General features: G+C 38.1%; 1 protein-coding gene across 8 annotated transcripts in view; it reads right to left on the reverse strand.

Moving 5' to 3' along the window:
* Tango5 (Transport and Golgi organization 5) overlaps positions 1 to 26344 on the reverse strand; it is a 58330-nt gene that overhangs the window by 26213 nt on the left and 5773 nt on the right. For 6 of the 8 annotated variants that reach the window (XM_068385759.1, XM_068385758.1, XM_068385753.1 and 3 more), the window contains exons 2-3: positions 14086 to 14333; positions 3082 to 3172 (exon numbers count right to left, since the gene is read on the reverse strand). In XM_068385759.1, coding sequence (XP_068241860.1) covers positions 3082 to 3172; positions 14086 to 14294 — 300 coding nt within the window. In that variant the 5' untranslated portion in view covers positions 14295 to 14333. Of the gene's footprint in view, positions 1 to 3081; positions 3173 to 14085; positions 14334 to 15657; positions 15691 to 17395; positions 17793 to 26344 lie in introns of those variants that run through there. The other 2 variants (XM_068385754.1, XM_068385755.1) reach the window with 2 other exon arrangements.

Raw genomic sequence — 26344 nt, forward strand, 5'->3', positions numbered from 1 at the left:
CAAGTTTTTAGCATAAGAATCCCAGTATGCCTGAGCTTTCACTTTGGAGGGTACTAGCACCTACATTCACATCATTATTCTTCATGAAAGGAGTGTTTAGCAATCACACACCTTTACTGAGGCTCTCATGACTACCTAATAGCACTCACATTTACATTAATGTTAAATAAAGCAAGCTAATCTTTAATGTGACATTAATGTTAAATAAAGCAGGCAAATCTTTATTGAGGCATTAATATTAAATAAAGCAGGCAAATCTTTACTGTGGGAGAAATAGGGCCATGATCTTCTGCTCTCGGTATCTAATATGGTATTCGAAGTGTAGCTGGCTAGTATGTCTGATAACAGCATTGCCTTACGATGGGCAATCCAACTAATCACTGAGTATGAGGGCTGATCACTTTTTAATAAAAAAAAAACAATCTAAAAGCTTATTCATATAACAATAAACATTCATTTCATAAAAGTGGAAAACTTCTACATCCACCATTTCTATTTCATCACCAATATCAACTAGCCTAGTACAATTTCCCTCAATTTACTTTTTCCAGTACCCTCCTTTCCAAAACAAACTCGCATTACCAACTTGACCAATTCCGATCAGTTTCTCAAAACAATTTGGCACAAACATCTTGAAACCAGAGTAAGACAAACTTTGCTAATTTTGCTTGAAACTCTACAACCAAATTACAAGTATTTTCAAAATACTAAATCAAGCTCAACTGGAGAGGACAGGACTGGAATGTGCTGACGATGACAACTACTGTATATGAAGTTCTTAGAATCACTAACAACAGTAGTTAGCATTCCTCCCATGATGCCATATTGGGATATCCCTAATTGGCATCATAAGGAAGGAGGGTGTACGACAAGGAAAGGGAGAGGTTTTCTCTGTTTTTTATTTTTTTTTTATTTTAGACGCTGGGAAGTAGTACAGTACATTAGCTTTGATGGTGTTAGCATGATGACTACAAGGTAAGATTTATTAAAATGATAAGTGTTCCTAAGCCTGAGATAGTCCTTGTATTAGGCTCAACAGTCCGCAGAAGCTTGAAGAAAAATAAAATAAATAAAAATTAATGAATAAATTTAAGAGACTTGGGCTGAAAAGCCAATGCATGGGCCACCTAAATACAGTATTGTACATGTACAGTAAGTCACCAAGATATGAACAAGAAGTACAGTACTCAGAGAGTGGGTTCCCAAACCTAACATCATTAGCCAGGGCATTTAGTTCATGAACCTCTGACTCCATGCTGACCTTACTACAGCTAGAAATTAAGTCTATGCGTGTATCAAAAATCCCTACAGCTTTAAAAAAAAAAAATGCTTTTAAAATTCAATTGATTGGTATTTTGTTTATTGATTTCCCTTCTTTATTTCCACTTTTTTCAATCATCAGATCTTACTACCTCTAGAGAGGTAGTCAACCGATGCATTAGGAATTTCTCTTGTTTTTTACATGAAAAAAAATACAAGCTTTTATCAGCCTATGTTTGTAACGGGAACTCCTACAGCTACTAACTTTTTGAAGATGCTGTAACTCTCCTTCCTCTTTAAATTGAAATTTAAAGACTAACAACTTTAGTATAAACTGTTTTCAATCATTATACTGTAACTCGCATCATGAGTTTAAATAATTTAAATAATTCCACAAAAATTACATAATAAACATTGAATAGATTATACCAACAATTTGATGATAAAGCCTGCACACGACGCAGTAAACAATACTGTAAGTTCTACATGCTGCCAAGTGCCATAGATGCAAACTAACTTCCATGCAATTTGAAAACCAGCAACAATTTTCAACTTTTCACTTATCTAAATAACTTTCCTTTTATTGTATATGCACGTTTGCATCTTTGGATGTTCACAAGTCAAAAATTCATATCTGGGCGACTTATTGTATCGAAATACAGTACTGTACCTAAATACAGTATGCTAACGAGTTAGTTAAGAAAACTTAAATAAGATCTTGTGCTCAAAATGTAATTTGAAAATTTTGAGCTATTTCCTAACGGTTAAAGGTATCACAAAAACATGAAAATTCCATTGAGACATGAAGAAACTATGAATGTGGACAAAATCTCAAGATTTTCTCAATTGATTTGTTATATTTAAAATTTCCTATCAATATATACTATTTGAATCAGCACATTTCAAGGAATTAGTTATGGAATTAAAAATTCCTGCATTTAAGGCATACAGTACATACTCTCACCTATCCAGTGTGTGAAGGTAAAAAAAAAAGAAATGCATTTTATAGTACAAATATAATAAAGCTAATTATTACAGCTTAGGAAATAGGGGAGGAATTACAGGCCATCTAATGTGAACTATGTAACGAATGCAAATACTTTAAAATATCCGTGACAATAATAATTTTAAGAGTACGTTAGATACATGTGATTAAAAAGAACTAAAAAAAAAAAAAAAAGAAATTAAAAGTACACATAGGAGACTTCTATTTACACACCTGATTTGTGCTGGCATCTTTAAACCAGTTATACAATGTATGAAGCATCATTTAAAAAATCTTTAAAGCAAATGGCTGTAAATTTTTTTTGTAATAATCTGTCTAACCACAACACACTAGTTGTTTTTAAGTTATTTATTTCCAAATAACCTTTATCCTCAGCCATGAAATGCTGGGTGACAGACATCTCTCAAACTATAATTATTAATTCAAAAGGCTAATCAACACTTAATATCTTTCTGGCTTATCATTGCAACTCCCTTTACATTTTCTAACCACAATGTGGTTTGTTAAAACTTTCTTTGATACTGTGTCCTTAACTAAATCTAAACTCTAGAAATAAGAAGCGGTTTTAAAAACCAGATATAGGACTACTTGTAATATTAGCTTTGATTTCACTATTAGTTTGACCATACCACAGATAGAAAGTTTTCCTATTTAATAATCTTTGAGCTACAATAAAGATTTTACTATCACAAGTGGGTCAGCCTCAGACCTCAGTCCACACAACAGTGAAATCAAATACGGTACTAATCCTATCAATTCATAAAGTCTCTAGGCAATAATTCTAAAATAGCACAAAAACACAGAATTATACTTACAGGTTGATGAGGACCTGGTGTTTTATAAGCTAAGTAGAAGCTTCCTACGAGAAGTGTAATAAATAATACTATCTTCTTATTGTTCCATAATCTGTAATCAGAAAAAAGTATCGAGTGTTAGGCTTCTATTTCCCTTCCATTCCATATTTTACTTAAGTCTTAAACTGACATTCTTACCCTAATTTTGTAGAATATCCAATCAGAAATAATTTCACAAAACCGGTACCAACAATTTCAAGAAGAAAACGATGACCCGTTATCATGATTATCATCATTATTGTTACAGCCAAATAAGATGCTGCAAACTCAGTAGCTCAAATGCTGAAAAATGTCCCATATGAACAAAAATAACCGATATAAGTACAGTAAAATATAAACTTAAATATAGGACTAAAAAAGATGATCTAAGAAAAATAAATATGAATAAATAAGCAATGAAATGAATCTCAAGTCACCTTGCTAAAGAAACGTATTTGAAACAAGTTTGAGTTTGTAAGTTCCAACTAAACTTAAGTAATCCCTGCAGTTCCCTCAAGATTTTTGGTGACCAGGCTGTCATGAGGAAATATTTTAATTCCTTCATTCTACCGTACCTTGTTTTGAGTATTGCTTTTCTGTCTGGTCTCAAGTTGATGACTCTCATCTTAATTTGGACAACTTGCTGCCTACTAAATTCCATACTCCTGGTCTGGATATTAATCTCTGACACTGTCATTCAGTTAGTTCTTTGTGAATATTTCATATGATTTTTCATAATTCTGACTATCCTTTGCACTCAGATGTTCCCTCACTGCACCATAATGTATGTAGTACTAGGTATACAATCAATTCAATACTACACAGTATTCTAGAAATTTTATTAAAGTTGTGACATTGTGGAAAAAGAAATGAAAAGATCAGGCTTGGTGGCTGAATGAATTTTGCCTCCCAAGGAGACTTAAACTTGAACCCCACCTCTAGGGACCCTGATGTTCTGAGTTGAATCAGTAAACTTCAAAGTTCAAACTTGCAGCAAATTTATGATGGACAGGCTGACATAAGTCTTTTTATAGTTTATATATGAAATATCTGTTTTAATGTTATTTTTTTTTAAATATTTTATTTTAACTGTTCATTATTTCTCGGATCATTTATCTATTTCCTTATTACTTTTCCTCACTGGACTATTTTTCCCTGTTGGAGACCTTGTGCTTATAGCATTTTACTTTTCCAACTACGGTTGTAGCTTAGCTAGTAATAATAATAATCAATCCAAGGAGGATGAGGCACACCTGGAGTACACAAACACCTCAGGGAAATGGTTCACAGACATAAAAGACTTGCTTTTCATCCTACTGGAAGGCCAAACAATACTTTTTGCTATCTTCTCAACAGGTATCAATAAGTCACCCTGTAGCTTTGAAGAACAAAAACTACATTTTTGTAAGTTATGTCTACAGGCAAAGAGGTTCTGTTTCACAGATTCTTGCAGATTATGCAAGTAGGTACACACCTGGCTAGCTGGTAATGTGACAGAGTTGTATTTAAAGATCCATTTTTATGATAAAACAAAGTTTTATGAATACTTACCTGGCAGTTATATATATATAGCTGATATCTCTAAATCGGCAGAATTTTTCAAAACAAGGCAACCGCCTTGTGGTGGTTGGGAGGTAGTTGGTAACACCCGTCACAGGGTGGTCCAAGGAATCATTCTCATGTCTAAGACTTCAGTTCATCTATGCCCGACCTGTCTCCTGAGGGGAGGTGGGTGGGCTTTAGAATATATATATAACTGCCAGGTAAGTATTCATAAAACTTTGTTTTATCATAAAAACTCCATATTTATGAATAGTACTTACCTGGCAGTTATATATATATAGCTGATTCACACATTTGGAGGAGGGAAACAGACAGTAAACATCGTTGGGGAAACAACAAAAGAGTTGTAGGAGATAAAAACACCTTGATTTCTTGCCTGCTAAGGTAGCTGATTCAAAGGTACAGCCTTTAGAGTGGCTTTCCCTCAGGAGTTATCCAGGAGTAAGCCTGCAAAGCTGCAAAAAACTCAATCGAGTCTGTCAAAGGGATAAGACCAACAACTTGACTAGACTTCAGAAACTACCTTCGCCCCATATAATAAAAACTGCAACCTTACTCAAACTAACCACCTAACCCTGCAACGTAGACATAAACTATCTATCTAGACTGAGGGAACCGCACCACAAGACGAAGTCCACAGACCATCATAAAAACACAAACCCTCATACATGCATATAAACCAAGGTTGAGTGGGGTTATTAACTCCTTTGCCTAATACAGAAACCGCAGCTATGTATGGGCCCAAGGTATAGCACTTGCCAAAGTCTACTCTCACCTCTCTAAGTTAATGAGAAGCGAAGACAGAGTTTCTCCTCCAGAAAATAGCATCGATGAATAGCCTAACTAACATATATTCCTGATATGCCAGAGAGGTAGCAATGGCTCTCACTTCGTGAGCCCGTAATTTCAATAGGGCGAAGTGTTCCTCCTCACATAAGAGGTGGGCTTCCCTAATTTTCTCCCTCAGGAAAAAGGACAAAGCATACTTAGACGGGTTTTGGCGGACCTTTCACTGAACACCAAAACAAGTAGGATGCACAGCTCACGTTCATAGTGTGAGCCAAAAAAAAAAAAAAAAAAAACTTGAGGGACCTAACTGGGCAGAGGAGTCTTTCCTTCTCTCGACCCACTAGGTTCGTGAGGTTAATGACATCAAACGTCGTAGGACAGGGTTACGAAGGGTTCTCGCTCTTTACGAGAAAGATGAACCTTAAGCCACAAACTGCCCTATCCTAATTGAAGTTCACCCTCTTCCCAATTGCCTGGACTTCGCTGACCTCTTGGCATTCGCTAGAGTCATAAGGGAGAGGGTTTTCTTTGCTACAACCCGAAGAGAGGCTAGCGAAATAGGTTCAAATTTCTTGGAGCACAGAAACTTAAACACCACATCCAGGTTTAAGAGTACCTATTACGTCGTCTGAAAAGACCCAATGAGGTCCTGCAAACCTTGATTTTGGGACAACTCTAGGCCTCTATGCCTAAAGATGGCGGAGAGCATACTGCTGTATCCATTGATGGTAGATACAGCCAGCTTAGCATCCTGTCTGAGGTACAAGAAGAAGTCTGCAATCTGGCTCAGAAAGGTAGTGGATGAAGAAACCTGTGCCGCCTGCACCAAGCTCTAAAGGTCTCCCACCTAGATCGGTAGACTCTTTGTGAAGAAATCCTCCTTGTTCTGGCGATAGATTTCGTCGCTTGTGCCGAAAAGCCTTGAGATCTGACAAGCTTCTAGTCAGTCTGAAGGAAGTCAGTTGAGAGCAAGGGGGGTAAGATGATACCTCTCGAAGTGGGGCTGTTTGAGAGGATCTGGACTTGCCGAAGTCTTCTTGGGAAGTCCATCAACATGCCCATCACTTCCGAAAACCATTCCCTAGCAGTCCAGAATGGAGCCGCTATGATCATTCGCCCCGAATCGAGGAGAGCGAATTTCCTGAAGATCAGATTGATGATCTCGAACGGGGGCAACACAAGCATGTCCACCCCTGTCCAATCCATCAGGAAGGAGTTCACTGCCAGAACTTCCTCATCCGGGACTAGGGAGCAGCAGTAGGGGGTCCTCTTCTTCCAGTTGGAGGCAAAAAGGTCTGATACAGGTCTGCCCCACAACATCCAGAGACTGACAGACTTGCGGGTTGAAAGACCATTCTGAGGGAAAAACAAGACTCTTCCTGCTGAGCATGTTTATCCCGATGATTCTTGCCCTAGAACAAACCTCCTTTCTAGATCCAAGAAATCAGAACGAAGGCGTCCTTGATCTCGACACACGATTCGACTAGTGTCATCACGAAATCCTAGATTCTCATGTTCAAAGTCATGCCCCATGCTAGAACTTTGACATCGAGCGTCCTGAAAGACGAGGCGCCGATCGTCCCGTAAGACGTGGCGCCGATAGTCCTGTAAGACGTGGAGCCGAGAGGTTAACAGAGCGAGACGCTGAACGTTCTAAAAGACAAGGTGCTGAGCGTCCTGGTGTCAGAAGAGACTTCTTGCTGACAGGAAGACCTAATTATTCGATAGGCTCAACATTATCTAAAAATCAAGATACAGGGACGCTCTGATTTCTTCAGAGAGCAGCATTCCGCTACATAAAGCAAAAGTTACGTGAACATGAGAGGGGCGGAGCTGAGATCAAAACACACGCCCGAAACCGACCCATTCTTCCTTGTAAACAAACCCCAGATAAAGTTTGATTGCATAGCCTGCCACTTAGACTCCTCTCTAGAACTGGGAGAGAGAATCGTTGTAGCTAAAAACTAAAGGTTTCCCTATAAAAGGAAAAATTAATCCTCCTTCAGAAGAAGTACTGACCAAATGTCTGCTCCCCTCTTCTCCAAAGATTTTGATGTCTCCGTGGAGGACTTTGACTACTGAACGAAGGCGTAGAGAGCATTTACGTCCAGGACCGGATAAAAGACTCCCTCTCCCAAAAGAGAGACATTGAAGTTGCAAAGTCGGTTAGGCAGAAAAGTGTTATCGGAGTAACTAACAAAGGAGGATTCACAAGGAAAAAGATTTCGCATCCATCCCAGAAAAAACACGGACCAAAGGTCTGCTCCTCTCTCCCAGGCTCGCCAGAAGTAGCAAAGTCTGGATCCTACTGTTGTTAGTCATCAAAGGTTTCTGTTTTAAGAAACAAAAATTAATATATTCTTAAAGCTCCATTAATGACCACGTGAAAACTCAGAGGGTGGGGAACATGGAGCAACAGAACTTAGGATCCTCTCCTTCTGTTAACCTCAAACAATTCAACAGGAGAAAAGTGATCACTAAAGTCATCCTTGACAGAGAGCTTATAAGACGTGGCGTCGCCCTGAAAGGACAAGGCGGCGATCGTCCTATCATCCTGAAAGACGAGGCTGCCCTCGTCCCGAAAGACGAGGCTGCCCTCGTCCCGAAAGACGAGGCTGCCCAAGTCCCGAAAGACGAGGCTGCCCACGTCCCGAAAGACGAGGCTGCCCACGTCCCGAAAGACGAGGCTGCCCACGTCCCGAAAGACGAGGCTGCCCACGTCCCGAAAGACGAGGCTGCCCTCGCCCCGAAAGACGAGGCTGCCCTCGCCCCGAAAGACGAGGCTGCTCTCGCCCTGAAAGACGAGGCTGCACTCGCCGTGAAAGACGAGGCTGCATTCGCCGTGAAAGACGAGGCTGCATTCGTCCTGAAAGACGAGGCTGCATAAGTCCTGAAAGACGAGGCAGCATTAGTCCTGAAAGACGAGGCTGCATTAGCCCTGAAAGACGAGGCTGCATTAGCCCTGAAAGACGAGGCTGCATTCGCCCTGAAAGACGAGGCTGCATTAGTCCTGAAAGACGAGGCAGCATTCGCCCTGAAAGACGAGGCTGCATTCGCCCTGAAAGACGAGGCTGCATTCGCCCTGAAAGACGAGGCTGCATTCGCCCTGAAAGACGAGGCTGCATTCGTCCTGAAAGACGAGGCAGCATTCGTCCTGAAAGACGAGGGTGCATTCGTCCTGAAAGACGAGGGTGCATTCGTCCTGAAAGACGAGGCTGCATTCGCCCTGAAAGACGAAGCAGCATTCGCCCTGAAAGACGAGGCTGCATTAGTCCTGAAAGACGAGGCTGCATTAGTCCTGAAAGACGAGGCTGCATTAGTCCTGAAAGACGAGGCAGCATTCGTCCTGAAAGACGAGGCTGCACTCGCCCTGAAAGACGAGGCAGCATTCGCCCTGAAAGACGAGGCTGCATTTGCTCTGAAAGACGAGGCTGCATTCGTCCTGAAAGACGAGGCAGCATTCGTCCTGAAAGACGAGGCAGCATTCGCCCTGAAAAACGAGGCTGCATTCGACCTGACAGACGAGGCAGCATTCGCTCTGCAAGACGAGGCTGCATTAGTCCTGAAAGACGAGGCAGCATTCGTCCTGAAAAACGAGGCTGCATTCGTCCTGAAAGACGGGGCAGCATTCGTCCTGGAAGACGAGGCAGCATTCATCCTGAAAGACGAGGCTGCATTCGTCCTGAAAGACGAGGCTGCATTAGTCCTGAAAGACGAGTCAGCATTCGTCCTGAAAGACGAGGCAGCATTCGTCCTGAAAGACGAGGCAGCATTCGCCCTGAAAGACGAGGCTGCATTCGTCATGTCTTGAAAGAATTAGCGCCGAGCGTTAAGGCAAATAGACATTCACTATGCCGCTCGGCGAGTTCGGTTCCGACCAGAGGATTCACAAGGCCGACTGGCGCTCTGGGACAAAAACCGAGTCAATGATGGTTTGTAAGCATTGATATTAGCAGAGAATATCTATGACTTAAGAATTGCCATTAAAATCAAAAGTGATGCAATGCAAAACTCTAAAAGCAGTGTAAGAATCTTAACGTTCAACGCTCTTTGCTTTACCATGGCAAGGGCGAGCATTCTGGGAACGTTAACAGGAACGCTCGCGAGGGCGTTTGCTCGTGAGCTAACGCCTCTCGTTTCCTTTCGCCGATCGACGTTCCTTCTCCCATGGGCCGGGGAGCTTGGAAGAGGTCTAAGGCTAGGAAAACAACGTCACTGTGCTGAAAGAATCCAATGCCTAATTTAGCACTGAAAACTTGCACTATTAAACTCTTACACAAAAAACCATAATTAATCCTGCCCGTTGTGAGAGAACTTATTCTTCTGCCACGGGCTTGAATGAGAAAGCAAAATCGTCTCTAGTACTTGCTATATAAACTGTAACAAAATATTTTTTATAGAATATAAAACTGACATTTCCATAATAAAAAAAAACTTTCAAACATACTTACCCGGCGGTCACAAAAAGAAAAAACCACCAGGCAAGAGTTGAGAATAAAAAAGATGTTGAAGACACTCACCCGGCAGTTACATATAACCACCGGTAAAATTAAATGCCAAAAAATACCTACCCGGCAGTTACATACAAACGCCGGGAAAGTTATACGTTAACGATAAAAATTAACAGAAAAAAGGGAAAACAAATGTAATCCACAATTAATTCAAAGGGAATTCAAAAACAAGCGAGTTGTAATGATAAAAAGAACAGATATAGCAATAACGTATCTATATATATATATAAATGTAAACAATAGGAACATATAAATGAAAAAGCTACTAAAACTAGAATTTCCATATAAATTAGTTGTTGTTGGAGAATAATAGCCAACACTTCAATTCCCATATCGAAAAGAACGCTACCAAGGCATGTTGGGACTACACCGATAGTAACGAGTAACAGCGCAAATTAACCATACGCTAGTTCTATTTAATTTATGAAATTAGATCGATGATTTAAAGAACGAACACCAAATGGACAAACATTTCTTTAAAATTAAAAGTTAAAAAACTTATATAAGTGGAATTCCTCCCATTCTTTGCATAAAACAAATAAAGAGAATTGCAAGACATACATGAAGATTACATCACACGACTGTGACGTCATAGAGTTGCCTGAACGTATTTCCGTCATCAGGATTAAAAACTTCGCAACTAAAATATAGTGCACAAACAAAACCTCTGCATACAAACTGTGAGGATCAACCGACACTTTCGGTAACCTCATGTTGCATACATCACTCGCACAAACACGAAAATTAAGTTATCACACATGATAAACAAAGTAAATAATAATAATAAAACACGATTGCCAAAACCCTAAATCAGTGTACTTCACCAAACGAAGTCCAAAAAAGCGAAGAAGGGAAAATGATTCGAAAAACTCTCAATGGTTGACCGACGATGTTTTCGATCCAGCCGGCAGAGATGAACTGAAGTCTTAGACATGGGAATGATTCCTTGGACCACCCTGTGACGGGTGTTATCAACTACCTCCCAACCACCACAAGGCGGTTGCCTCGTTTTGAAAAATTCTGCCGATTTAGAGATATCAGCTATATATATATAACTGCCAGGTAAGTACTATTCATAAAATAGAGGATCATTCTAGCAGACACATTCAATCACCAGCACACACAGTAGGATCAGTAACTTATCACTTTTATGAGTGGTAGAAAGGTTTCTTACACTTCGGTTATTGCCATTGAAGGTACCACCTACTGGTTAATCAAGAACTCTCATTCTGGAACATCTTCCAGTGGGCTTTCTGCCTGCTGCATTGTTTACTGATTACCAATTTCGGATTTAGGTTACCTCGATGGGTTCCATGTGCCAAACCCTGGGTGGCACTCATATTCAATTATTCTCTTCTTTTAAGTACCAGTAGAACTACCCTTCTTCTGACAGTGGCATTGCAGAATGGATACCTTGCTGGGCGGAATGCCCCTGCAGTGAAATGCGGTTTTATTTGCCTTTGCCAATGTAACTTTGCTCAGCCTCTATAGCAATAGGCTGTCACTCGGCCTTTCACTAGACCTCGGACCTCTTCCTCTTTGGAAGATCAGCCTGGGCTCAGTAGCAGCTTCAAAAGGTCTTCCTTCTCTAGGAACTAGAACCCCTTGGGGATGTTACTAGAATCCTCCTGTCTCTCAAGCAGACCCTCCTGTACCCTTGACCATGAATCAGATAGGACTTTACCCCTAGATTACCAATGACTCATTTACGAAATTACAATGAGTGCACCATTCCGTCTGTCCCCAGTCATTCTTAATTGAGGAAGGCCTTTCTCTCCTTTGTCCAGTTTGTATCCAAGAGCCAACTTCTAGCCCAGCAATACTTCAATAATGTGCTACAGTGAGTAAAATGACTCACCTTTGTTGTGTGAGGACATGGCAATGCTTCTTAGAGATTTCAGGTCCCCGTGCAGAGCAACAAAGCTTCCATAGGGCCTAGAGAGAACATAATTATAGGAACCTGTGTTATGTTTTGCAGGTACAATAACTGCATACCTAGTATTACATGCAGGATGGTACTATCTGGGAAGATTTGAATGCAAAGTATGGTCAGAATTACAAAAAATCTTAAGCAACATGCATAACTGAACGACGGTGCTCGAGATTAACATCTAGATCAGGAATAAGAAATTTAATATATTGCAAGTCTTTAAATGTCCCATAATTTACACTATGCATTCACAAATTTTAGCTAGAGCTCTATCAAAGGATTCAGTCACCCCAGATCTACATTTAGGAGACGGAATTGATGCAAAGAGTGTTACTTCTGCATATGCATCAGGCTTATTTTCTAGGGGCAAACCCCATGTTGTGTGTATATACTGTAGTATGAAAAGTAATGGGCCAAGAGCACTACACAGAGGAAAACCAGATATCACATTCCTATACTCACTATGGTACCTATTAACAGCAACTCTTTGCAATCTATTACTCAAAACTTCAATAACTATGTCAAGAAAAGACCCACCTACTCCCACCTGTTTGTATTTGAAAACAAAGGCCTGATGATCAACACGGTCAAAGACAGCCTAAGCAGTGGAATAAACCCCCTATTCTAGACCTCTAACCGCTTCATGCACATTCGGGGTTTAGAAAGGACATTTACCAGCTGAAAAGCGTTCAGGTGCGAGTGAGTGCTCAGGTGAGCCAAACAATTGCCTTGAGCGCACACTACTGAATGTCAGAAAGTTCAGCGATATCCCTGTGTGAAGGCTGAGCTCACCAAGAGAACATTCGCTTTGAGCATACCTTTCAAGTCAACAGGAGCAAGAACCTAAGAGGAGCAGGAACCTGATTAGTACTTTACCACCCACCCAGGGGAATTAGACTTACGGATGATGGCCGAGTACGAGATGTGGGGTGTTGGGAATGCAGTCACAGGTGAGACTCATGAAACCTACTTCCAACAGGTAGAGCAAGGTCGGTAGTATGAGGGAGAGCACGAGCCATTAGGGACTGAGCTAAGAGTGCTAGCTAATGATGCTGTGCTCTAAACTCAGCCCGGTGAAGGGATAAGCAATCACACCGGCAGTGCCCGCATACATAATATGAGCACTGAGTACTCGCTGTACATGAGCACATTGAGAGATTACTTGCTCCAAGCAACTCCCAGGTGAAGAAAATGCTTTCTGCTTAGTGCATGCTGAGACAGCTTGCCAAGATCTCCAGGGAGCTCTGAAGAGCTATACTGTACTGTAATGCTGTAGCATCTAAACATGTAGGTGCTTCATAACCACCCAATCAGATATACCACCAGGTTAGGACAACAGCTCACGCTTGCGACTGCTGACAACCCCCGAAGGGTAGGCTAGCTTAGGAGGATATCCTGGCTAGAACCAATTACTAAAGTGAATGGCTACCTTCCACATGCGTGCATGCTGAGGGCGCTGAGAGGCAGCTTATCAAGCAAATCTCCCAAATGGTCTGGCTATTATATCACGAATCAACTGGCTTCAAATAAGCAAAGCTGAAAGCAGTGAATCAACAGCACTCTTTAGGACGCATGTTTCTCGCATACATCCGTTGGAAAACCCTAAAGGGTTGGTTAATACACAGACAGAAAACATCTTCCTAGTAGAGGAGACTGATCCTAATACTTCATGAAAGTCCAATTCCATGGAAGCGAGAAAAACCTCTCACCCTCGGCCAACTTGAGGAGTTAAAGGGGACACGATAGCATTAATCAAGTTCTCGCCTCAAGGACAATATCCCCAAGATGCACTAGCGTTATTTCTGGAACAGAGTCCAAGAGCAAAGCTGGAATTTTGCCCAGGTTCCAGCTGGCTGGGACAGAGGTCTGTCTCCAATGACTACTGTAATCAAAATGAGGTCATAGTAAATGAGAAGGGGACAAGGCTTCCCAACTATCAACTGGTAACAACCTACTGTATATGGATGTTGACACCTCGTTAAAAGTTTAACAGAAGTGTTCCATCTTCGGTAAAGTCGCACGCCTATGTAAAGAACAAGGGTTTGTATTCACGTTACAACAATCAATAATTAAAAAATAATAACTACTCAGGGCACACAGCAATAAAAGCTGTACAATAAAGTCTGCAGTATAACACAATTGCACAAACATCATTTCAAGAAAATAAAAATGGAAAGAATAGGTAAAACTTACTTTATCATATACTCAACAGAGAGCACCCCACATTCCCTTAAAAAGTAATGAAGTGTTTGTACAGGATGTCTCCAAAGAACGAGCTTCTCTCTCTCTTCCTTTTCCGCCAATTTCTCTTCAAGTGTTGCTGTTATGCTATCCATGCTGGACCCATTTGCCTGTTTGCCAGTCTTCCCCGGATGTCTTTTTGTAGCCGAGTGTTCGCCCATGGCTACAACGTGATTCTGTTCAGCAATGTCTGTTCTTGCCTGGCAAATGAAAATCAATCAAAGGCTTAAATTAATCTAAATATGCAATAAATAGAGCAAGCATATACATGAACTATATACTGGTATATAAAAGGGTTTTTTTTTTGCACTGAGTAAGGTATGCCTGATGATGTTAACCTCATTTTTCAATTTTTTTTTTATCAGTAATTTAAGCCAAAAAATTTTTAAAAGAAATTTTTACAAAACAAAATTGAAGCATACCAAATGAACTCTTCTGAAGACTGAATCTTAAGTTACAAAAAGTACTGCAAAAATGCAAAAAAAGGTACAAACTCTTATGAATCAATATAATTAATGAATGAATACAACAAAAAGCTAGTGCTTTACCATAATTTCTCTTGGGTGATAACATGAAAGTGCAAGTGATTGAAAAAAAAACCATCACGCTAATCTTACTCAAGTGTCATTACAAAAATCATAAGCAACTAAAACTGAAGACAAACATTTATAAAATGCAAAACAAACTAAAATATCCAAAATTTACTGCAAACTAAAAGAGTAGATAATTCATAATTATTCTCAGGCGGCAGGAACAAATTTTTCCAACAACTGAGTGTTGGTGATAAAGGAGACACCATTTAAGTCATAATATCTGGTGGGGTGAATTATAAATGCAATTTGGCTTCAAGTTATGAATTTATCCAAAACCTTCACAATCACAAGGTGATTCTTACTCAATACTATTGTCTTTTGATGCTAAAAATATAATACAATGTATTCCTTTGGTAGAAATCTTTGTTTAACCACTGCTACATGAACCTTTGACTATAGTCCATTTCTTTTATCGAGGCAGATTTGCACCGACTCGAAGCGGTGCCCTTTTAGCTCGGAAAATTTTCCTGATCGCTGATTGGTTAGAATTATCTCATCCAACTAATCAGCGATCAGGAAACTTTTCCGAGCTAAAAGGGCCCCGCTGCGAGTCGGTGCAAATCTGCATCGCTAAAAGAAATTAACTATGGTTACGTTTTTAAAAAAATGGAACGAACAAGTGGATAAGGTAAACAGTAATACAGTAACAATAAACAACTTTACTACAGCAAGACTGAGTAAGACTTTTAGACTGTTAAGCATCTCTTCCCAACAAGTACAACATGGGTATTTTATGATTCATTCCAACACTCCCAATACAACATAGGACAAGCAGATGGTTAACATGGCTGGTGTCTAACTAACAAACCCCTCATTTGCACTTCACAGAATATCTAAAGATACATGTAATTGAAAAAGGCTTGATAACTACGGTGATATCGGTTGCTCAATTCTAACAAATATTAACTACGTACGCTTCAAAATACTGTACCATAAAGGAAATCAGCATTATTCGAAAGAGTAACAGCCAACTCGCATACACCACAAACTTGATTTTCATAATACAGAACTAAGGCCATACTGATTTAAAAGGAGAGTAAGGAGGATACAGCAATACATTAGTGTAAAAATACAACATAAAAGAAGATAGATATATAATATAAAGTAATATAGAGAAAGGATTTTCATGCTCTTCTTCAACTTTCAAATTACAGTATTGTACACAGTAATACCCCGCCCTTCTTTGTTAAATGTTCCAAGCGATCTGACAAATCGATTTTTTTATGTAGGTCAGACTGACTTATGAATTCCACATTCACATACATAATGAACACAAAAAAAGTACTTACAACCTGCTATCATTTCATCAAAACCATACAGGCTACCTAAATTAATAAGCTTCCTTGTGAAGTACAGTACAAGTATAGTACAGTACATCATCATTATTGCATGCGTAGAGATAGAAGTAAAATTGGGTAAAACACAGTAATGTGGAATTTATTTTTGCATTCAATATTAAACGATTAGCGACGTAAAATTAACCTGTCCAACATCAAGAGGTTATCACTGTATCAAGATCTGGGAAATATACACTAAAACGAGTCCTCTATATAAACACACACACTCTCGAGAGTATTGTTTTCTACTGAATTTTGCAAGTCAAAGTCTCATGTTCTCAAAATTAATCATTTAACATTTTATGGATCAAAATAAAAATGTAAGAGGGCCGGTTGTGTTATTTTCTGAAATAACTGCCGTAAAATACTCTTAATACAAATTTCAAATGAATTGTGATAATAGAAGCATTAGAGTAAAAGGTACAGTATGTTTTCTCCTGCAAGCAACCACCTTACACTATAAAAGTACTGGGTACATATAAACTATATCTTGCTGAGAGAGAGAGAGAGAGAGAGAGAGAGAGAGAGAGAGAGAGAGAGAGAGAGAGAGAGCTTCTGGCTATGATTATGACTAATACAAAAAGCTGGTACTCCTGTCAGTTTAATCTGAATTTATCAAAATATTAAGATAACTAACTACAGTACTTTGCCCATTTACTAGACATTCTGTCTGTGGATAAAATCCTAAATTCATTTGATGAAAGTTTGCTTTGATTTCTAATCTAGAATTCATCATTGTAATGATAAGATAATCACATCTCTCAATGACAACTGCATCTAAGACAATTATCAAGATATAAAAATATTAATATTGATCAATAAACTGGGATCAATTGAAATGGAAATGAAAAAGGCATCCGTTTCTAATGACCGTTGCTCAACATGTAGACGAGCACACGGTTAGACCCCTGATATATTGGCAACAATAAAAGGTAAGCAGTGCAAGCTTAATAACGTGACCAACTAGAAATGATTTCATAAAAAAACCTGAGATATAATATTCATCCATTACAGCAAAATCATTGATTAATTCAGCAGGCCATTAGCCTAAAAGTTACGGATCTACACTAACCTTTTCTCCAAGCAGCTCAGTAAAACCCAGTGACAAACTCAAAAGAACCACACAATTCAAATCCAATAAAGAAAATAATGCCACAGTATTTTTCTCACCATCCAAGGCAATTATAAAACTCTCTAATGTATACTACACACAAAAGCAATGGAAACCCCTCTCATAGTCATCCAAATTTAAGTAATCAAATTTATTCTTCAGTAGGGTGGGCTATTCCATAAAACATGTGATCCGACAACACAGTAGACAAAAATACTTACTGGTTGAAATCCGGTTATTTGTGGCCTGATAGTATTCTCTATATAATCCAGATTTATGGCTACACTCATCTTGTCCGTCCTAAGGACCTTTTTTATGAGCAAATGTTTATTTTCAACACCTCAAATTACTGTAATCAATGTGGTTGCCTCGAATAGTTTTGTCCATATTAAGAAGTAAAATAGCATATAATTGAATGGCATTAGAAAATGCTGAAGAATCCAATTAATGCAATTCCAGATAGTGATCAACAGAACAAGCAAAAGTCTTCACGAACTAAACATTCATTAGCAAGAACTACGTAACAAAACCAACACCGTCACATCAAATCATGGCAATCAGCCACCTGATCAGACGTAGAAAAGATCAATGTACCCTCAACCAGTGACTCCCAAGTTCTGATAACAAACCTGTACATTGACCTTCAGAGCTGTAAACAAGTGATATGCATCAATCAGCTGATACTATGTCTCTATCTGTCTTTGAAGAAAATGGTAGATAATACAAAAATTGACTCATTCCACTGAAATAAAAAAAAAAACTAATCATATTCCACATCATCTAAAAGTTGAGATAGATAGAGTACAGTATTTTGGTACTAAAAATATTGACTCAAACATCATCTTGAACAAATTCAAGATTATATATAACAAAGAGACTGTTCAATTGTAGAATGATAATGTAAAATCACAATTCATATTCAAACTTAATATGCATTCACTTCAACACAATAAACTGAAAGCCACTAGAAAAACAAAATAATGCAATACCACCCAAACCAAAGTTCTTCAGTCTTGAAAACTATTGTCAACTGCGAACAGTATACTAAATAGCATCATATCTCATCACATAACCACCTCCAAGGTCATAACTCTCAGATTTTTCGAACCTAAAACCTTTGTTAATTAAACATCTCAAAAGTTCAAGCCAGAGAAACCCTGACACCAGAGACTGCACTTGGCACACTGAGCAAAACACTGGAGGTGGGCCAGAGTATTGTTCACTGCCTAGTACCGGCCCCTCCCCCATGTGACATTTTTGCAGATTCTGCCAAAAGAGACTTTTAAATTTCCCAGACATGTAAACTTTACTTCTTCTGTAACTAATATCAGTAACAAATCCTGGCTTCACTTTGCTTTCATTTTAACTAATGTCTATATATGTTTCTGTTTGTGAGAACTATTAAAATTTAATAATATTGCAGTGATCTCAAATTATTTTTGTAAATCTATGGGAAAGTAATAAATAACTCAAGGACAAAATTTATAGTATTCAATCTTCCTTGGTGTATCTTCATTACTTATTTATCTCTTTAGACGTAATAAATACATTAATCAAAATACTGTAATAACCAAAACAGACAGATCAAAAAGGAAAACATCAAGAATGTGCAAAGTAAATTAACTTTCCTATAAGGAAAACCAAAATCTAAAATATTAATTCTCATTTTCAACTTTGTAAGTGAAATTTTGATATAGTATAAATCATCCAAAGGTATAAACAACAGAAAATATGATTTGCAGTATAGCACTGGATAATTCTAAATATAGACCTCAGAATGGCTGACAGAATCTAATTTTAAAATGATCTCCTGAAAGGGCACCTTCATGCACAACAGTCTTTAAAAGGACATATTCTATTACTGAGCAATCTGAATGCGATGAAACCCCAAGCCCCCGAGTTATTTACTTCATAAACAAAAACACTATATTACCCGAATTTAGTGAGTAAAAATTCCACAGTAACACTTTTTCAAAATGACAATTTGGACTTTTAATTGACTTCAAATATCCCAAAAAGACCATTTTCTTTATTGATACTGTACACAGTACATATAAAATTTTGGTTTCAATATGACTATATCATATAAAACCAAATTATCACAAATGTGACAGAAATTAAATAAAAGTAAGTCAATCTGATACCATAAAAATGGTTACAACTAACAAGAGTTAGGTGACCTATTACTGTACTCAATTTATACATATCTCGTTTTCCATTAGGCCTACATGAACTTGAAGCTCATAACTTTTAGCAGAAATCTCCCTATTCAACATAAATACAAATAACCTACATTCTCTTATGGTGCCTGACTGGCACTATGATGAAAATTTGTTGTAAGGTAATAGCTTTCCTGTTATTTTCACTGGGATTGGGAAAATAATCCCACCAAATACTGGTTGGTATTCTTGAAAATAATCCCACCAAATACTAGTTGGTATTCTTGAAAATAATCCCACCAAATACTGGTTGGTATTCTTGAAAATAATCCCACCAAATACTGGTTGGTATTCTTGAAAATAATCCCACCAAATACTGGTTGGTATTCTTGGCATGTGATTGAAGGGATGTCAAGTCTGACATACCAATAACAGGTCCCTCTGAAACCGAGACATATGTCCAAGACAAAAAAGCACTTAATCAGGAATCTAGTAACAGCAGAGGCCATTGATAATTAGGACTGGTAAAATGTAAGTTGATCCCTCAGAAATCCCACGTGGAAAGTTTTACTCTGGCGCTCACTAATCATCGTGAAACTTAAGAGAACAATCATAACATTTTCCTTATATAAAACAAGAGAACTTTATTTTTTGTTCACCTGACATGATTTTACATTCCTAGTCACATACACAAGTTACATTAGATATTCTGTGATTCGCATAATCCATTGGATTCAGATCTTCCCACAATACCATCCCACACGTAGCATTAGGTATGCAGTTAATTGTAAGTCGTGCATTCTCCATTATAAAGCACAATACCACACAGTATTCTAGATGTTTCAGTCCAGCTGTGAACATATTGTGGAATGATCTTCCTAATCTGGTGGCTGAATCGGTGGAACATCAGAAGTCCGATCTTTTTGTAAGATCTTTTCTGTTGAACAGGTTGACATACATCTCATTTTATAGTTGTTGCCCAGATTATTAACTTTTAACTTCAATAATCTTTGAATATTTTAATACTTTTTTATTCATTGTTTATATACAGCTGTATACTGCACTGTAGTTTATTTGCTATTCCCTTATTTCCTTTCCTAAATGGGCTGCTTTCCCTGTTGGTGCCTTTAGGATTGTAGCATTCTGCTTTACCAACCAGGGTTGTAGAATTGCTAGTAATAATAATAATATAATACAGTATACCAGCAATGCTTGCCATATACAGTACATGAGAAATTTCAAACCCCAAAACAAAGAGGAAACTGAAAATTTGAAAAGAAATGAACAAATTTCTAATATGAACAGTAAAGTACCAAGAATACATTTCTTTTAACTTCTTCCTTTCTAACTCCATGGTATCCTGAGGTTGATATTAAAATAATATGGTGAGCAGCTCTTCTAGGAGAAGGACACTTTAAAATCAAACCATTGTTCTCTAGTCTTGGGCAGTGTTATAGCCTCTGTACCATGGTCTTCCTCTGTCTTGGGTTAGAATTCTCTTGCTTGAGGGTGCACTCGGGCACACTAATTTTTCTTCCTCTTGTTTTGTTTTGTTGTTTTACTGTTTATATAGGTAAAGATTTTTTTAATGTTGTTACTGTTCTTAAAATACTCCATCATGTTTCCTTTCCTCAATGGGCTATTTTTCCCTGTTGGGACCCCTGAGCTTATAGCATTCTTCTTTTCCAACCAGGGTTGTAGCTTACCAAGTAGTAGTAATAATAATAATAATATAATAATAATAATAATAACTGGAATGAATGTCTGGCCCCTCACTTGCCCAATACATCAAATGTTGAACTTTGCACTTTTGTATTGAAATTGATAGTATTACTCTTAATTTTGATAGCTTGTAACACTAAAATCTTAGGAAATTGCACTTATCAATAAGAAGGTCAGTTTACACTGACTCTGAAGGGAATTGGACATAAAATGTAATCTGCAGAACATTGTCAATTTACTTGGATTTCTGACACCTGAGTCTGTTTAGGTATCAAATTGAAGTTACATACCAACAAATCATCAAATTAATTATTTCTTTTCTAATTATTTTTCTGTTTTATGTCATAAGAAAATGCCAAATTCAACTATGCTGTTACTTTGTTGAGACAGTTATGTAGTTTAACACTAACATTCTTTTAGTATTTTTACATGAATAATGAAGATACCACAAAACACAAAATCATAATGGTGGGCAGAAAGATAACAATTTCTAAACCTTGCAATGTCTTTTGGTTATAAAAAAAATCTTTATGTGATCAATATACAATTCAAGTACATCACTATGAAGTTCTGGAAACTCATCACATGGGAGAAAATCAGGCTATTCTTTTAATAAAACTATTAGGAAAGAGTAAAAACCAACATCTCGGTTGACCAACATTTCCCTCAGATAATTCAGTATTCAGATGCATTTGAGGGTTACGAGAACTACGGTAAAGGAATGTTACTGAATTGTTTATCATATTGATCTTGCCAGGAGCTGAATATACGATGAATAATAAATTAGCTTTTACTCGCAACTTCCTCCATGGATGTTATGAATGAACCATACATTCTGAGTGGATCAATATCATCTTTCCCTCACTGATATCTACAGTATTTCACATCTTACCCTTCTTTCTCAGCAAGGGTTTGCGCTAGTGGAGAATATGACGAATGTTTCCAGATTTCAAATTGAAATTTTAATACATTTTTGCCGCAGAAAAAATATAGCAGTCACGTAGGTGTTTACTGGTTCTCCAGCTAGGGAATCAACTATGATATACTGTTTATAATAAATTTGTAAAGCAACTCAAATTTTTCCAAGATGGACAAACCTAAGTCTTTTATGGGAAGTACATTCAAGTTTAAAATGGACACGGCAGTCGAAGCTTAGTAATGCTGTAGTAAACAGTTGTCCAGTAGATCCACCAGACCATCAGGAGTGATTTAGGTGGGGTTTTGATACAACTTAGATAGGTGGTTTAGGTGGGATTTTGATACAACTCAGGTTGGTATAAGAAAAAATAAACACCACAAATTGGTCATTTGATAGTACAAACCTTCATTTTTCATGAGGATACTCACTTTTCGGTGGGATGTAGTCCCTCTAAACAAACTAGTAGACATTCTTCACCATAAAGAAATGTACCTTTTCTTTTCTGTATTGAAGTGATGAAAATATGTTTTGTGCAACCTCCTGATTAGCAACACAGAAATTTTGAAGCTGTTAGGACTTGAGTCAGTACTGCACTAGCTTTTAAGGAAATAAGCTTCATTGGATGGTAGGAGAATCAGTCTTCTGCCCAAGAAAAGGAAAAAATCTTTAGGTCACTTTATCATCTGAACAGGCTTATGTAAGCAATGTACTTAGGCGTATAGCTCTCATAAAGCTGGAGGGCAGACAAAACCGTTTTCATAACAACTATGTACTAAAAGAACAGTTTCTCTGAAGTGTAACTTGAGTGCATGTTTGTCCTTTTTGGCCTGAACTCAACCTGGCCGCTGATAAAATGAGAGGAAGATGACAAGAAAAATAGAAGGGCCAGTTACACAACCTTTCATCTCCATACTAATGACATCGTTTTACAACTGACAAGGTGCTTTAATGTCACACCAAAAAAAGCTTGAGAAGCTATACTGTGTAGAGCAGTAAGCACAGGTCCTAATAATAAAAATGGGCTCAATGACTTTTGGGCAAAGTCTCTGAGGTAGAAGGAAGTGAAGGAAACCTGCAAATGCCAACTCTCTGGTCTAATTACTTGAGATATAGACAGGTGATTCTTCCAAGCCAATGTCAAAGACATGCATAGACATTGTGGGCTCTCATCGGTCATATGGCTGCTTGATTATCTCCCAAGGTCAAATGGGGATTGTATTCTTGAATGATAATTTCTTGTACTAGTCATTACCTACAAAAAAAGGTACTGATTACTGTACCATACACAAGTTGCCAGGTCTAATTTAGATATTATTGCATGGCTATCATGGGATACAAAATTGTCTCAATAGGATCCTACACACAAAATCTTACAAAGAAATGACTGAGACTCGCTCAAATTTCTTGTCAAGAGCCATCAGGTTCAGTCTTCACACTAAACTTAGTAACCAACAAGAAAGAGACCTCCAACACTCCTGAGTGGCAAACCTGATAAGAAAAACCAGAAAACTCTGATAAAAAATTCCCCAAAGACAAGACTAGCAAAGAAAAGTCTTACAGGTTAGGTCCCTGTCTGAAGAATCTCAGGAGCTCTTCAAGTGATCATCACACCTTAAAAAACAAGTCACATCCCTCTCTTAAGGGCTGAGTTTGGGTAGGCAAGAATGGTCACATATGCTCATAAGTATGGAAAGCTCCCTAAGGGTAGAGAGATACATGCCCTTCAGACTAACCCTGGCTCATGACCGAGTAATAGCATGTCACCACATAGGAACTGAGAGGCATTTCTCCATAAAAAAAAGTTCCAACCACAGATCTTACACAGATACCAAACACATTTACAAGCAAACGGGTATTTCTCTCACGATCCTATAAGGAAAACCCCTCTCATAAGAAATCATGGGCAGTCTCTAACAATTAAGTGTCAATAACTACAGCAACTACTGTACATAGGCAGGCAGGGCTGACAAACTCTGGGCCACCAGGGAATCTTTCTTGGGAAATCAAGCAACAGAGTTAGGAGATAGGAAAACCACTTTACTCGAGACCTTAAAGGAGCCATCATGACCAATCTGAGAACCAGAGACAAACAAGTAATTGCTAAATAGATATAAAAAAACATTCAAAGGGCATCCTCCATGGCAACCCAAGGGTCCAGAATACAACTGCAAACTCTGGGAGTTTCCTGTTTCACCAGTTGGCAAATAAATTGTTCTCCAGGAAATTCAAAAACTTGAAGTTTTTCACCAAACAAGGATGAAGGCACCCCTGTCCATATAAAATTGGTCCTGCCAACTATGTTGTTCTGCAACCACAATCCTCCTCCCATAAATGTACCTGGCTGACACCTCTATGATGTGTCAAACCAACCACTTTTGTATTTGCCTTACCAATAATCCTTTTCCACTACTGTTGTGTTAGGCCATACCAAATGACCCATCCCTCTTATTCCAGAACACTTCTAGGCTACCAAAGCTGCAATATCTCCAGAACTTTAATACGCTAATGATCATCTGTTGCATGTATCCACATATCTTGGGCAAATATGTCCTCTTCCCTAGATTGAAAGTACCAAACAGAGGCCACATATTTCTTAGGTATCAAGGTGAGGTACATAGTTACCATGCATATGTAGGATTCTCACCGAGGGAGAACACTGAGCAGGATTCAACCATATACACAGTGTGTGTATTGATCATCATCCTCCTCAAGCATACACTCAGACCTTATCAATTATGGGTTTATTATTCATGAATTTCATTATTCACAGGAAGGCTTTGGAACGAAAAATTGAAAGCAAAAGTCACTACAGTACTGCATTACAAAATAGCTTGAACATTCATGTATATAATTATCAATCACAACTTATCCTCTCCCGTTATATAACCGAATACAGTATACTGTGTGAATTTTATCTTATAAAACTCCATCCTTTTATGACTTTTATGTTAAGGTACATGGACACTCATAATTCTGAATCCATCTTTCATTATTCACTGGTGTATGTTACCTAACACCTGTAAATGATCTCACTGTACTCCTTGAGGACCAAGAAGTATGTGGTATGTGGAGTATGTGGAGAAGACCCAATGGAATCAGAGGAGTGTCAAGAGAGGTACTGAAATGGTTTATCAGAGTTAAAGGAGAAGTATTCCCACTTCTGATGATACTAAAGAGAGCTTCTTGGCCTTTATAGTCAGCAGAGGTGGAAGAAAGGCTATTATTATGAACCCTGGCAAAAGATACTCCTGGAAGAAGGTCAACAGACACAGAAAACAAACTTTCCCTTACATCCTAACTTTCCCTTACATCCTAACTTTTGTTATACATCTCCATTCTTCACTAACACTTTGCAGAAGCTGGTTTCATAATGCAATATAATAGCAATACAAAGATAATACAGTAGACAATCGGTCAAAAGTATACTAAAATGTATGAAGCGATTTAACAATGGGACAGTCAGGACGGAGCACAAAAAAGTTTAAACATGTATACTGTAATTTATATTCTTGATAATGGCCCAAGTCTTAAGTGGCTGGGATAGGTACAGCAGGCAAGGGGAGGCCTCTAGTCACCAACCCAACAACTGTTAAATATCTTGTTACAAAGCTTCACCAACCCAACAACTGTTAAATATCTTGTTACAAAGCTTCACCAACCCAACAACTGTTAAATATCTTGTTACAAAGCTTCACCAACCCAACAACTGTTAAATATCTTGTTATAAAGCTTCATCAACCCAACAACTGTTAAATATTCTATTACAATGCTTCACCAACCCAACAATTGTTAAATATCATGTTAAAATGCTTCACCAACCCAACAACTGTTAAATATCTTGTTACAAGGCTTCACCAACCCAATAACTGTTAATTATCTTGTTACAAAGCTTCACCAACCCAACAACTGTTAAATATCTTGTTACAAAGCTTCACCAACCCAACAACTGTTAAATATCTTGTTACAATGCTTCACCAACCCAACAACTGTTAAATATCATGTTAAAATCCTTCACCAACCTAATAACTGTTAATCATCTTGTTACAAAGCTTCAATGACAATTTCCAGCTCATACTGGAGTGTGCCTTTCATAAAAGACAAAGAATTGTATTCTCTTCAATATAGTAATTGTATGATAAACAATTTTAATAGAAATTCTCTTTTACACTACTTTATATGATGATAAACTATAAAGCTTTAATAACACAGGCAACTGCTAAATTTTTGGAGTCCTCGAGCTTTAATCCAATCAATTTCCATACAGCCTACAGTACTTGGAATAATTTACTTTACCTTATCATAGATCATGAAAACCACAAAGAAAAATCACACAAAACTTCTACATCATAAGCAGCATTATCAAATATGAT

Source organism: Palaemon carinicauda, chromosome 13, assembly GCF_036898095.1.
Source record: "Palaemon carinicauda isolate YSFRI2023 chromosome 13, ASM3689809v2, whole genome shotgun sequence".
Lineage (NCBI taxonomy): Eukaryota > Metazoa > Arthropoda > Malacostraca > Decapoda > Palaemonidae > Palaemon > Palaemon carinicauda.